This window comes from Amborella trichopoda, chromosome 7 (genome assembly GCF_054954075.1).
Source record: "Amborella trichopoda isolate Santa Cruz 75 chromosome 7, AtrichopodaSantaCruz75HAP2 v2.0, whole genome shotgun sequence".
NCBI lineage: Eukaryota > Viridiplantae > Streptophyta > Magnoliopsida > Amborellales > Amborellaceae > Amborella > Amborella trichopoda.
The window spans coordinates 39503061-39518226 of record NC_142342.1 but is presented as its reverse complement, the minus strand read 5'-3'; the positions used below and the strand labels follow the sequence as shown (position 1 = coordinate 39518226).

Here is a 15166-nt window from a genome sequence, read left to right as displayed (position 1 = left end):
CGTTATTTGAAAGAGTGCTTTACTTTGACTGTTCAAAGCTTTATTTACTTTGGCTCTATACAAACCACACCCTTATTTAAATTGGTTGCCGTTGTTGTCGTACTAACTAATTGTGATATCTGAATAGAAGCCATGGCCATAGCACCAAGGATTTTCTATTACAATTATATTTCTAATAAACTTACAATTAACTTTGAAACATGGTTTGGGTTTTGGATATTATAACATTAATAGCGGCCTTTATAATGTGATGCTGCATACAGCTAACAAGTGGGTCAAAAAGAAAACAATCCATATGACAAATAACAACCATGTTTCCATTATAATGGCCACTAGATAGCCGCCTAACGCTTGTGACATCAGCTTCTGCTCTGACTTGAACTTTGGACCATCCATAGTTGGGACCCTAGAGATCTTCAATTTTTGAAGTTCAAATTTTCACTTTTTTATAGAATGTCTCTACATGAATTAAGATACAATTGCAAAACTTTGGTCATGAAAATCCACTCAAAGTATATGTTGGGGCTTCAGTCAATGCTGTAGAAAGGCCAGCCCCTTAAATGACTAACATATTTTTCATTTTTAAGATCTGAAAATTTATTTTTTTTTAGAATTTTTACTAAATGAATTAAGATTTGTTTGCAAAAATTAGGTTCTAAAGGCCTTTTTAAAGTGGTTTCCAAGCCTTCAGTGTATGCTTTTGAAATACCAGCCTTCTTCATTTCATATGTAATTTTTCTTTTTTCACAAAGGAGTGGTTTGTATAAGAGTGACGTGCCAAATGGTGTTGAAGGATGTTGTATAGGTACTGAAAATCTTCATGATGGTTTGAAAATTTATTTTAATCTCTAGATAAAATTTTAAAGTTTAAAGCAGATATATGAATATTAAAAAATCTTGAAAATTGACAGTCTAGATAGTGCATTACAAGATGCACTAATAGAGCATTACAAGATGCACTATTTCTAAGATTTGAAATTTTTTTTTTTTTTTTTACGCCCATGATCTCAAGGTTGAAATGATCGGATTTGAGTGTCTTTCGGCATCGAAACTTTTTTTTGTTTTTTATAAGGTGCAATATTTATTAAGATAATGAAGCATCAAACTTCTCCCAGTGAATTTTTAAGGTGCTTTAGTTTAATTTTTTAAGGCCTCTACTTTATATAAACTTTTCCCTTTCTACAATATGGTCATTGTTATTATTTTCCTAGTGTGTTAACGTTGAATTTGGTGGGAATGAAACTCTAGATGTGACCGTACTGTTTCCATGATTTATGAGTATTATAGGGAATCCATGAATAATACACCAAAATAATTTGATTTGCCACCTTTTATATTATTACTTAGGGGAATTATCATATGCAATTCAAGTACGCCATGTTTCGTTGTGTATAAGGCTTTTGGACCATCACTTCAAGTTTAACTGTCATTATCATTATTATTATAGTTTTTTTTTCAATTAATTAAAGTCTTCTACACAAATCCTGGTCCGTCATTCTGTTATATTAAAGGTCATACTCTCAGTGTGACCATAAATCATCGTATCTGCAGTTAGCTATAATTATCTTTTTTAACACAAGTCCTAGGACGACTTAAAGAAACGTTATCCTTATCTGAGTTAACCAACAGATTTTTAGTGTTGTTTTTAAAAAATCTGAAGTTCCTCATAGACATTCAAGTTTGGACGTTGATGTTTTTTATAGATAGAGGAACATATATGCGGATCACTCCACCTCGCTTTGCCTCTACGGGAGAGCTTAATTTCCAAAGAGGGAATCCTCTATTATTTCTTCGAATCATTGTTAGCACCCTCAGGCGGTCGAACTTCAAACCAGGCAGTCTAACCAGAACCTGGGCACTTGGGCACTAGCCAATTTGGTTTGGCCGTTTTGATTGTTTGGCCGGGTATTTTTAAAAAAAAAATTAAAAAAATACGAGATTTGTTTTCGTGCATTTGAATGTTTTTTATTATTTTGACACAAATTATAAAATGTTTTGGCTTAATACTTAAATTTACATTTTTTTAATCTTTTATAGAAAATTTTGAAAATAACCCTGACACGTATGTAAAAATTATTATTTTTCACTACTTTTCATCTTGGTGTTTTGTTTAATCATGTTTTATATATACTTTTCATATTTTTTATATTTATTTATTTATTTTTAACACTTTTTGGACCAACCAAAACCTGACCGATTGGGCTGGTTTACCGATTACTCAGACCTGGCCCTTAACCGGTTTTTTAGTTTGGTTTACAACCAAACAACTCAAGGATGGAACAAAATAAAATTGAGAAAATTTTGAAGTCAAGGTGAAGTTGGAAGTTTTCTTACAAGAAGAATTTAAATCATGCATCCAAAATGACACTAACCTTTCTAAAAATTTATTGAATTTACGGCAAGGTTACAAATCATCAAGTCATGCCTTACATTGATCATTTTTATTTCATTTTATTCGTGCAGTTCATGAATTTCAAAAAGACCATGATATGCATGTGCTTTGTAAGCAGTGTTTGAGCACTCAGTCGGAGTGCTGAAGAGTCAGGCCTACCATTCCAGGCTCTGCATCCTGGCGTGCCTGAGTAACCTCGAGTTGGGTGTTCCACTCGGGGATAAAAAAAAAAATACAAAAAAAAATCATAAAAATTCTAGAAAATAAAAAATTTATTTATGTTTTCTATCATTTGACAAAGATTGGAGGGTCTTTTGACTCTAAAAACTTATTTTTGCATTTCCCACCTTTCTTAGATTATTTCAAAAATTTTCCAATCACACGATAATTTTTTAAAAAAAAATTTATATAAAGATGCAACTTTATAATGTAGAACTACAAATGCACCTCAAAAATCGATCGGCTAAAATAATTTTAATGTTGAAAAACCCTTTGATTGATCATCTCGACATCAAGATGTATGACCATGAAAACTAAAAAAAAATTATAATCTTAAGAGATAATGCATTTTACAACATAGTATCTACACCATCCATTTTCAAGATTTTCATATCTATAGATCTACTTGATTTTAACCATTTTTAAAATTTAAAAATTGATAATTAGATATAAAAATATATTTTAGAATAATCCTAAAAACATTTTACATCAAAATTATATACCATGATAAAAAATTTGAAAGTACACCTTACCTGTACGGATGCAACCATAAGCCAACTGCACCCTTTTTTAAAATGTACTTTTTATTACTTTTTTAACCATCTTGAAGTGTTTTGCGCAAGGAAAAGTTAAAAGTTGTAACCTTGTGCTATAAAGTAAGGCACACTATCCCACAAAAAACCACAAAAAAATGTATTCCAGCATTGGAGAACCTTTTAATTGATTATCTCAACCTCATGATGCATAGACATGAAGAAGAAAAATTCCCAACATCATGAAAAAGAGTACATCTTCTAACAAATAATCTGGACCATCCATTTTTAAAATTTTCAAGTGCTTAATGATAAGCTTGATCTATAATATTTTTGAAATTTAAAATTTTATAACCAATTATAAACATTGATTTTCAAGTTATCGTAAAGTATGACACCTGAACGATGTCTCTTACGTAAATTTTAGAGGTGCGCCTTACGTCTACAGACTACAGTCCAAGGCAACGTGTACCAATGGAGCAATGAAAATGTCTACTTTCTCCTAAATCCAGCCTAAAATTCAAATTGAAGTTATAAACAAAAGAACAGCAAAAAAAAAATGAGCCTGCCTCTCTAATTCAATTGTGGCCTTCTTAAACATCTGACAGTATGATCTCGACATTACAAAAAAGGATCAGATCAACACCATAAGAGAAGACCAGAGAGTCGATTGTGAAATGAGGTTCGTTTTTGGGGCTAAGCTGCATTACCGGGTTTCTCTTTCTTCGGCACCCGATAAGCACCAACCACACAAGCATGGTCTCGTTCGAAGGGCTCTAACGTGACCTGTTCCATTGGTTTGAACTTCTCCTCCTTCAATTTACGTACTTCCTGGACGAAAACAGCTTCTGCGGGTACTGTTGAATCAATGCAATTTGCCTGAAAAGATAAAAATTTAACAGTTTTTCTAACATAGTTTTCCTGGAAATATACGCTCAAGTAAATAGGAAAATATAGCAGGCAAAAGTTGGGAAAATGACTGGAAAGTCTTCCACTTCTACTGGAAATGAACAGGAGACAGCCATTGAAGAAGTTATTGCTAGGTCATTTCCCCAACTTGTGGAATTCTCTCTCTTCATATTATTTTTAATAGAAAGTGATGGTCAGTACCAATTAAAGAAAAAAGGATAGGTATGACATTGACTCTAGAGGTATATAAACTGTCTATGAGAAGAAATAATTGAGGCATTGGACAAGGGTTCTCAAACAATCATCAAGAAACTGTTAAACAAATTTGAGAAACGAAGTGTAATCTTATCTTAACCTCAAGAGACGCACCTTGATTGATATCACAAAATAACCTTCATTTTTCAGGAAATATGAGGCATTGAGCCCCAAAATCCTAGCCTGCATACAAACATAAAATTGTAAGCAGAGCATTTTCAATAAACAAACTGTACTCTTTGAGGTTGTGGGTTCGAACCCATCTAACCAACCAAAAATTCATAAACCACTATACTATAAAGGCAAGATGTTAGATAACATCATTTCTTACTAAAAATATGATAGATAACATTATAGTTTGTCACATGGTGAATTATTTCAAAATCAGTAAGAATAAATATTCTGCTTCCACTACATCTAGAGGGATCAGCAGCATGGGAAGTCTGATTCATAATTTCACCCTTGTAACCGATGCTGATGACACCAATGCCACACAAATTGCACGTAATATTAATTTCTGTCAAAATACTAAACATATTGAAGTTGATCGTCACTACACTTGGGATGCCCTATAGTATAAACAAATTAAATAGAAGACCTATTTATCAAAGCCATGATCTTTTGTTTTTTGATCGACCTCTATCTAGCAGCCACCTAGTCATGAACAATCACCAAGGGGACGTTCAAGGACTTATTTTGAGATATAACTTGGAAATCACCCCTACCCCCACCCCCACCCCCACCCCCTCCTTCCCCCTTCCCCTCTCCTCTCTCTCTCTCTCTCTCATTTTTGTTGCTCAAAGAATATGACACAAGACATGTCTAACACCAACACCTAGTCCAGAAAATAAGTACTTTACGTAACAAACTAAGGGAAAGGAAATAAATAGAAAATCAATGTTTTCCTCCTTAGCAAGCAAAAAATCAAACTTCACTTAACATAAGATGAAGTTAGACAGCTTTTAGAAACCTAAGGAAGAACGCTATCTTCAAAGACCGAAATGCCACATCAATCACCTCTCTCCCACATGCATTTTACATTATGCAAGCATTGAGGCGTAAAAACCTCATTCACTGGTAAAGGTTAGTGTTGACAATCCAAAATGCAGGGGGGGGAAGAAATATGACAGACAGCATTAGTGTATCACAAAAGAAAAAAAGAAAAGAAAAGTACAAATCAACATTTCAAGCAATTCTTAATGCTCAGATTTAAGTCACAAATATTTTATTCTATTAAAGTTAAAATAATAACTAGGCGAATTGACAAATGCTAGCATCAGAAACTCGAGATAACATCATCCAGGATGTCCTGAAGGGGAATCCGAGTAGTTCATCATTTGCATGAAGAGTGAATTACAAAGAAATGAAGGAAAAAAAATTCCTCTAATCAGAGAAAGGTTAGAGTGCATAATGCATTTTACATTATGCAAGCATTGAGGCATAGAAAAACTCATTCACTGGTTGAGGAAGGTTAGTGTAGACAAATCCAAAATGAGGGCAAAAAAAGTAAATATGACAGACAGATCGAAGGAAAAGGAAAAGAAAAAAGAAAAGAAAAGTACAATCAACATTTCAAGCAATTCTAAATGCTCAGATTTAAAATTATTCAGAAGTTGAAATAAAAAAGGCTGATTGACAAATGGTACATCAGCAACTCGAGATAACATCATCCAGGATGTCCTGAAGGGGAATCTGAGTATTTCATCATTTGCATGAAGAGTGAATTACAAAGAAATGAAGAAAAAAAAAATTCCTCTAATCAGAGAAACCAGAAAGCACAAGAAGCGTCCCATAGATATTTTCTTACTAAAGATCAGTCCCAAGTAAGAAAGCTATTTAGTATAAAAACTGAAGGGGAGGTTGAAGCAGTGATATAATTAGCCAAATATAAATTAGCAAAGTCATAGCAAGTGATATAAATTAGCCAAATATTATCATAAGAACAAAAAAATATATTGCAAAACTGTATCATACCTGAAGGGGAATTTATCATGCCATCATCCAATAAAACATAAGCGAAAATACTATTAAAATAAAACAGATAAGACAAATATTATTATGTTATAACAGAGTATATCAAGTGATGGAACATTAGCTGAACCAATGATCCAGTATCAAAGGAATATGTAATCACATAAAAGAGGTTAACAGAACATCAAGTTGCACCGTAAACCAGCATTTTCTATAACCAGTGGGTACACAAGTATCAAATGATACACTTATAGGACCTGTTTGGCTCCTTGGGAAAAAATTTCTTGAAAAGAATTTCTTGAAAATTCTAAGAAGATAGATGATTCAGGTTTTGGAGAAGCGAAAGAGGGTATGGGATTTGATGAATATGAGGGGGGAGAGAGAGACAGACAGGATTGGGTTGAAGACCCACTTCCAGAAAATAAACTTTCCTACCTATTTAGTAGGAAGATCTTATTCCCAAAAATGAGGTAAGGGGATGAGGGGAAGATTTCTTCCCCAATTTTGGCATTAATCACTGGGAATCATAGGAGTTGGCTAATTTCCGAGGAAGAATACCCTGAAAAATAATTAAAGCTTAAAGATCATTATCGTTATCATCACATCATCTGAGCCTTATCCCAACAATATGGGGTCGGCCGCATAAAGCTTAGACAACTAAGACAATTCAAGTTACTAATAATATGTGTAATAAAAAAAGTTAGACCTTGAAAAAAAGGTTATGATAAGCTTAAATGTAAGCCAGAACGAGGAATAAAGTATATGCACGTTTATTAATTCATTTAGTTCAGGACCTTCATGTACAAAGAAAGTTAAGATGTGGAAACACAAATAACAAACTATCGTTGACATAGAAGTTTTAATACATATCAAATACTTTCTTCCTTAAGGAAAGCATCATCATCCTAAGTTCCTAACATCATTCACAAGCTACAACACATCAGTAAAGATTATCCATGTCATTGTTTACACAAGCCCTAACCAAACACTAGATTAAACCTTTAAAAAGATGAAGGCAATTATCAGTACAGAGACCCTTCAGTTATGATGCGACACTTACCAAAAGGAAAAAAAAAAAGGGAACATACCTGGTCTGGTTGAGCAACATCAGAAAATATGACATCAACCATGCCAACCAACATACGATATCTAGATGGATGTCTAGCGTCCTCTATGATCGGTATGACATTTGTTCGCTTCTTAGCCATGTTGACTAAGTCTCTACCACTTCGATTGGAAAATTCAACAGCATAGACAATTCCATTCTATTCCCACCCCCAAAGAAAAAAGAGCGCATTTCAATACACAAAGTTCAATAAGAAGCCTGAGTCATTGAAGCAACTATCACAAGATATAGCAAGTATGAATTTCAGTATTTTATAACAGTTATCAGCTTACCGGTCCAACTAAATCAGAAACATGAGAGACTGTTGTCCCAGAAGCAGCTCCAAGGTAAAGAACACGGGATCCAGGAGACTGAAGAAAACACAAAATAAAAACACACAAAAGATGAAACTATTAACAAGCAAGCTAAAAGGCAATAGAACCTGAATAAGAACAAAATAACAAAGGAGCCATTGAAAAACAGTCCCCTCCCACCCTCCCAGCTGACAGTTAAATCTTCTATCTGTACACCCCACCATAATAAAAAAGATAAGAATTTTTTCCCAAAAAATAAGTAGATCGATGAAAACCGTACAATCCATATATTGTCGACACCACTGAGTATTGCTGCTGCCAGTTTTGACCTGAATGGGTTCCACACTCTATATTCAACTTTTGTTCCATCTTCATTCTGGATTTCAAATAAATCAAACAATTGATAATTTTTTTAATCATATGAAAGACAAAAGTAAACAAAAGACCTCAACTCTTTCAGCAGATGATTGGAGATTTAGTATTACATGGTCCCTAACACAAATGTGGTGTCAGGCATGCGTCTCAAGTGTCTAGTTCTTCAGCCTAAAAACTCGACATGGCCCAAAACTTCCGTACAATTAGCTTTTCATAAATTAATATTTTTTATGAAGAATTATATAATGTGAAGATTAAGAAAAATTTAAAAATTAAAAATGCTACATGCTTTAAAAGTATAAAAATATTAATTTTTCCAGATCCCGTCTTCAAAAGATATTTTGGCATATTCTCCAACAAAAAATTATGATAGCATATAGAAATAATCTATTTTTACTACTTAGTCCATAAATTTGTCAAAGAAAGAAAATTAGTCATTAATACATTAGCAAATTAGAATACTTATAATTTTCTACTCTCTAATTAGCAGCTAACAAATCCTAAATAAAACAACTAAAAATAAAAGGAAAAAAAAATATCATGTTTCAATACTCAAATGTAAATATATAAGTTTTTGTTTTTTGGAACTATCATTACTACTAGCTTAATTTTGAAAGTTAACGCATATAAATATCATAGAGCTACCATGCTTAACTTAAATATATCAAATCTGAAAATATTAGTTTAAGAAGAAATAAATAAATGTTTATAAATTTTTGTTACGTGGAGTTCTTTGATTTTTTTTTTTAATCTGTAATTCTCATGGAACAAAGGGTACCGTAGAATGTATTTCAATCCTTTAAATATCCCTCCCTGCATCTCTCCCTCTCTCATGAAACAAAGGCTACCAGTCCGTCCACTTGTACTTCTTTTTTTAACCTGTGATTTTTTTATAATAAATACACATTATTTTTAGATGCCAAATGTACTATTGCATGCATAGGGAAATACAACAAGTATATGGAAAGTTAAAACCCCACATGATTCATGCCTATTCTTTTACCTTTGTGGGCAGCCATACTAGTCCCCTCTTTAAATGCCAAATGTATTATCTTATACGAAGGGAAATATAAAAAGCGCTATGGAAAAGTAAAAGCCTATGTGACTCGTGCATGCTTTTTATTTTTCTCTATGTCTTTCTCTGCAAGAAGCCAACTCTAGCCACGTGATCCCACCTTGAATATGAAATGAAATGATATACCTTAAATAATAACCGACATTTTTATTGCAAACAACATGGATACCGTGTCTCACAAACTAGACATTCAATAAATATGGTCAACCTCTCCTTGGAAATGGTAAACATGCCGGTAAAAGTGCCAATGCCGCCCCCTGTTGACACATGTCGAAATGCGACACAAGAGGAAGAGGGAAGTGCCTAGGTAATACTAGTAGAAATGCCAGCAAAAAGGCCATGTTAATGGGCAATTCCACACTAATACACCAACAAGGGAAGCCAAAAAGGGCGCACACATTTCAACAAATGGAAGTGGTGTGCCAAAACTTCCCTTAGGAAGAATATATCCATGGCGCATAGCTTGAAAACAATGTCTCCATGGTGCATAGCTTGATAACATATCCAATCTACTCTACAAGATAATAATACTATAATGCTCATGACTGGAAACTCCAAGGTCATGAGATTCATCACAGTCAAAGAAATGATTGGACACTGACAGAAAGTAGAAAATGGTCGGCTCCATTCTCTCTTCATCATCCAACCATCAATGAGAAGGTGATGACCATGGTCATCATTAAGTGATTTGTGTTGTGCACAGTGCACAGCACACAAGATTAGACACTGACAGATAGTAGAAAATGGTGGGCTCCATTCTCTCTTCATATCCAACCATCAATGAGAAGGTGATGACCATCATGACCATGGACCTTTGATGGTCATAAGAACAACAGTACACTTCCTACAAAACTTACCATGATTGAAACATACTTGATAAATAATCACCCACCTAACACCAAACTTCAAAGGAAACACACACACATGCACGCCCACAAAAACACACACATGTACGCTCAAACATCACATATATACATATATAAATATGGGTATGCATAATCTATGTTGTTTGTCCACTTCCCTTTTCCTCTTGTGTCATGTGTCAACACATGCCAATACTTGGACCATGACAACACAATTTAGAAACTTTGACCATGTGTTTGCCATGTTGGAGGAAAGTTGGTCCCATTAGACACTTTTTATGGACTGTCCCATTTGTGATTTGTCAATGTTTTTTGCAATAAAAATATCCATCATTATTTAAGGTGAATCGATTAAATTCACATTCTCACATGGTTAGAGTTGTCTTCTCATAGAAAAAAGATAATAGAAAAATAAAAAAGTATACATGAGTCACATGGTGTTTCAACTTTCCATATACTTTGTATATTTCCCTATGTATAAGATAGTACATTTGGCATTTAAAGAGGGGATTAGTAGGCACGAGTCATATGGGGTTTCAACTTTTCATATACCTTTTGCACCTCCCCATGTATAGAATAGTACATTTGGCATCGAGATATAATGCATATTGAAAAAAAAAAATTGGAAATAAAACCTAAGAAATACCAACCTTATTCAATTAAACAAATATAGAGAAAGATTTAAATAGTGGAAGCACATTCAATGGTAGCCTTCATTCTATGATAACTGAACATAACAAAAAATATCAAATAACTACACATAACAAAAATTTATAAGCAACATTTTATTTATTTCTTCTTAAACCAATCTTTTCATTTTTATACATATAATTAAAACAATAACTATATGTATGTGTAATAACTTCAAAATGAAGCCAGTAGTTAATGTCTTAACCATAAATTCAAAAAACAAAACTTATATATATACATTGAATATTGAACGCACAATGTTTTCCCTTTTATTTTTGTTCTCCTTTTATTTTAAATTTTTAATTGAGATTTGTGAGCGGCTAACCATAAACCACATAATGAACATAATCAAAGGTAACTAACAGACAATAAAATTGAATTATAAATATTCTTGTTAGCCATAATATTGTCACTGAGTTTCTTTTGACAACTTTGTTCCATTATTGAAACATATATTATTTCTATATATTATCATAAATTTTTTGTTAAAGCCTATGTCAAAATGTCTTTTAAAGACGGATCTAGACTACACAGCATTTTCTAGTTTTTTAAATTTTTATCTCAGCAGTACACAAATGTTTACAAAAAATTATATTATATCTAAAGATTTATGAAAAGCTACTTGAATAGACATGTGCGGCCTTGTCTTGCTTTTAGGCAAAAGTACTAGACTCAAATTTCACCCATAAAAATCACAAGGTGGGGTGCAGGAGAGACTACAGCTGTTGAGACACATGCTAGACACAACAACTATGCCTTACTACAGATAAAATATAGTCATATGTTTATGTTATGAGTATTCACCTGAACAGCAATTCTTTTCTCACCATAGACCGACTCTCCAGTGACCATGTTCTTTGTAACCAAGGCATCTTCCTTACCCTTGGCAATAAAGACCCCGTCATGGCGATGAGGCTCGACCACAACTTTAAAGCCTCCTCTCATTGAGCCTCGACCACGTCCCCCACGTCCACCACGGGCTCCGCCACCCCGCCCCCGACCACCACGGTCCCCCCCAGGACCACCCCTCCCTCTACCTCTCCCACCGCCTCCATCACCACGACCACGAAATCCGCCACCACCACCACGTCCTCCACCTGGAAAACAAAAATTAGATAACAAGAGATTAGGGTTTACAAATATTGCATAATGCAGTTAACACATTCAAAAATATATAAAACATTGCATAGTGAACCTTTTTTTTTTTTTGACAGTTATTTACAGAATGAAACTTGAGCTATCAAGTTAAGCAGAAAAACATTATATGTTTTTGAGAAAAGGTTAACTGAACAGAAAAAAACTATATTCTAAAGGAATATGAAGAACATAATAGTTATTTCTTACTTTAGCAATCATAGTTCTCCCATAGGGCCTGGATCATATTGCACCTTTACATCAAGCGAAGTCCTGAAAACCATAACATCCATTATAACTTCTAAGAGTTATAACCACTGTTATGGTAAATAACTAAATACCGCCAAATGACCAAATAGCTCGTGATAGTTGAAAGTAATGTTCACCATAAACTATATGTATGGTTATAACAATAGAGTGGCCTCTAAACCATTACGGTTGGTGAAATTGTTTTATAATTCCGCCATCGAGTTAAAGGCTGAACACAGTTACAACAGACAAATAATTCATGCAATCATTTTTTTCACCTCTTGGAATTAAAAACCATTTTTTTCCCAGTATCCAAGCAATAGGTATTTTTTCTATAAAAGAGCAAGATTCCTGACAGTTTGGACAGCCCCAACTATGATGTGATTATGGCCTAGAACACTACTCGTGCGGAAACAATGGTCAGTTCTAGAAAACGGAGGCAAAAGTGTTTAGAGTTCCGAAGAATGGCCATTGAGTACTGGATGAGAAATTTTGTAATTTACCTTCACATTATGTTTTATGTCATAAAGCAATTGGAACTTGGAAGCAATGAGTCAAAAAACGGTCCGCCCCCAAGACCCTATGCACCGGCGGACTTTTTAGATACCCAAGAGGCCTAGGCATAGGTTTTTTTTTTTAACCAAAAGGTTCAAATAGGTTATGGGGTTATTTACAACCCCAAAGTTAAAAGAACAATTCCATAAACCCTCAATCTCTTAGTTATAAATCAAAAGTATTTTTTGTAGTTTGAATAATCTTTCTAAACTCTTTTTTCACTTACTATGGAATATGGAGAGTTGAGACTATTATTGATACTTCTAAATTTTGTGTGGTTTGAATTTTGAACAAGTTTATTACGATATGTCATATATTTCTATATAAAAAGTATGTTACAACATTTTCAAATGCAGTAAATCACAAAATTGACACAAATATATGCATATATATTATATATCTATAGAATTTGTATTACATGGCCCCCAAGGCTCTGGGCGCCAGGCCAGCCGCCTAACGTTTTTTGAAACCTTGCTTGGAAGGCTAGCTACATTGATTTTTAGTTTCCAAAAACCCTCCACCAGCAGAATTCAAAGAAAAAATTGACTTCTTCACATGATTCCAAAAGTAAATGACTGAGAAAACAGTGCCTTTTCTCAAATTTCATAAAGATGAGAACTTATAAGGAAATATCTCATTAGTTCTTCAGCTTCAATATTTTTATTTTGGCACTTCAACAATCTTTTGAAGAGCTTCTTCCCACTTTTTCCATCCTCTCACTTCTTCCCAAACTTATGAAAAGCTAAGTTTACATCGAATCTCCAAAAACAATATCCCTCTACTACCATGCCAACTTATAGCCAACACAAAAATCAACTAAATAGCATTACCAGGCATCATTTTACTCGATAAAAAAAAATAGACTCATGCAAAAGAAAAATTTATATCTCACCAATCAGTTCCACAAAGTTAACATAATGAATACAAAATGGAAACCAATAATTATCCATTTAATATGTTCAGGAATACAGACGTTATTAGATCAAAGATAAGAAAAACAATAAAAAATAATCCACCTTTAAGAGATTTAGTGAAAACAAGTATCGAATACTGCAGTTTCTTTATCGCATTTCACTTTTTAAAAATTATTATAACTCAAGAAGAAAAACAAACACGAAAAAGATCATCACCTCTTGGGGGCCTCATTGTGTAAAACAAAGTGCAGAACCGGTGTCGAGGTTAGAGAGACTGATACTACTCCAATTTACAGCAAAACCACGGAAAAGGGCTTCCTAAAAGACGCATTTTTAGGTTTAGGGTTTTAGGGCTTTTATAGGAGAAGAACTCCGAGTTGGGGTTTATACAAGGGAGACAGCCTTACAGTGAGGGGAAATGATAACGTGGTCCGGCCGGCTCACTGAAATTGGTGCTCCACGAGGGATATTTTAGGGAAAGGGGGATACAAGGAAATCAATTACCGTGGTCGCAATTAATTTTGACCATTGGATGTAAAATTGGGTGGCTGAATTAATTTTAATGACCAACCTCAAAGTTTAAAATAAATTTTCTCAAATTTTGTGACACACCCAAGCTTTGAGATCTTGTATACAATCCCATAAAAAAATATAGAGAACATTTATTTTTGGTACAAGAATATGAGAGTTATTCTTGTCCACTGGATTCAAATTCTATAACTAAGGCAAATGGTCTTGTATTATATTTCAAGAGAAGAGCCAAAAAGAAATTGATTTGAAGCTCAAAGAAACTGATGGTTTAGAATTGGAATTAAAATTGCTAGAATTTGAGCCATTTGTGTGCTCCTTTTCCGTTCGTAATAATGTTTTAGGGTTGAAATAAAAATGTTACATGTCTCCTGCACCCCACTTATGATTTTGATGGTTGAAATTTGGGGATCAAGTACAAGGTTTTCAATGAAATTAATAATCTTTTAAATAGAATAAAATCTCTCTTTAAGTGAAAGTACATCAAAAATATTTACTTCTAAATTTGAATAGATATAAAGTATTTATTAAAAGAAAATATTTATTTCCAAATATATATTATATTCCAAATTAAATTACAAATGAATATATATAAGCGAGTTCATTAGAATACACCTAACTTTTCAATATACCCTTTTTCAACTATTTCAACCCAAGCTCATGAGTATTTTGATGATATTTTAAAATTAAATAAAAAATGTGGGTTGATCTCATACATCGGTTTTAATAAATTTATTGTATATATACTATAAGAAGAGAATAATTAAATTGGATTAGAATGTAGGTACCCTAAACTCTGATAGGGCTCCTAAATAGTAGTTACTCTACCCTAAATTTCCTTTCTCCATTAGTGCCTTACTCGAGTTAAATGTCACATGTCCCTTCATTATATATATAAAAAACATTGATCAGATGTAGATGAGAAATAGTCTTTGAAATTTAGAAGGATGGAGGTGGAAGAGAACGAAGGTGGTGAGGATGCTCTTGAAGCAGGTGGAGATGTTGTGGTTTCTATCAGGTTGGATCTATCAGGTGGGCTATTGTCAGATGTGAAGTTTCCAGTGGTGGGTTCTTTCTCTCCCCCA

General features: G+C 33.5%; 1 protein-coding gene and 2 non-coding genes across 3 annotated transcripts; all 3 read right to left on the bottom strand.

The window, feature by feature from the left end:
* Window positions 1–3474: 3474 nt before the first annotated feature.
* Window positions 3475–13882, bottom strand: LOC18422838 (rRNA 2'-O-methyltransferase fibrillarin 1). Its single transcript, XM_011626504.3, has 7 exons — window positions 13770–13882; window positions 11506–11798; window positions 7979–8074; window positions 7678–7755; window positions 7368–7544; window positions 4423–4491; window positions 3475–4023 (listed from the first exon to the last, which is right to left on the bottom strand). The coding sequence occupies exons 1-7, from the start codon at window positions 13783–13785 to the stop codon at window positions 3841–3843; spliced, it is 912 nt and encodes a 303-aa protein (XP_011624806.2). The 5' UTR covers window positions 13786–13882; the 3' UTR covers window positions 3475–3840.
* LOC148781412 (small nucleolar RNA snoR60) lies at window positions 5581–5651 on the bottom strand. Its single transcript, XR_016060062.1, has one exon. It is a non-coding gene; the product is annotated as a small nucleolar RNA snoR60 (small nucleolar RNA).
* On the bottom strand, window positions 5952–6022 carry LOC148781411 (small nucleolar RNA snoR60). Its single transcript, XR_016060063.1, has one exon. It is a non-coding gene; the product is annotated as a small nucleolar RNA snoR60 (small nucleolar RNA).
* Window positions 13883–15166: the final 1284 nt, after the last annotated feature.

Bases quoted from the DNA above. Each gene is read 5' to 3' on its own strand.
- LOC18422838 (XM_011626504.3), bottom strand. The intron at 8,075-11,505 runs GTGAATACTCAT...TTTGAAATCCAG, and splicing joins AGAAAAGAATTGCTGTTCAG to AATGAAGATGGAACAAAAGT. The intron at 7,756-7,978 runs GTACGGTTTTCA...TGTTTTCTTCAG, and splicing joins GTGTCGACAATATATGGATT to TCTCCTGGATCCCGTGTTCT.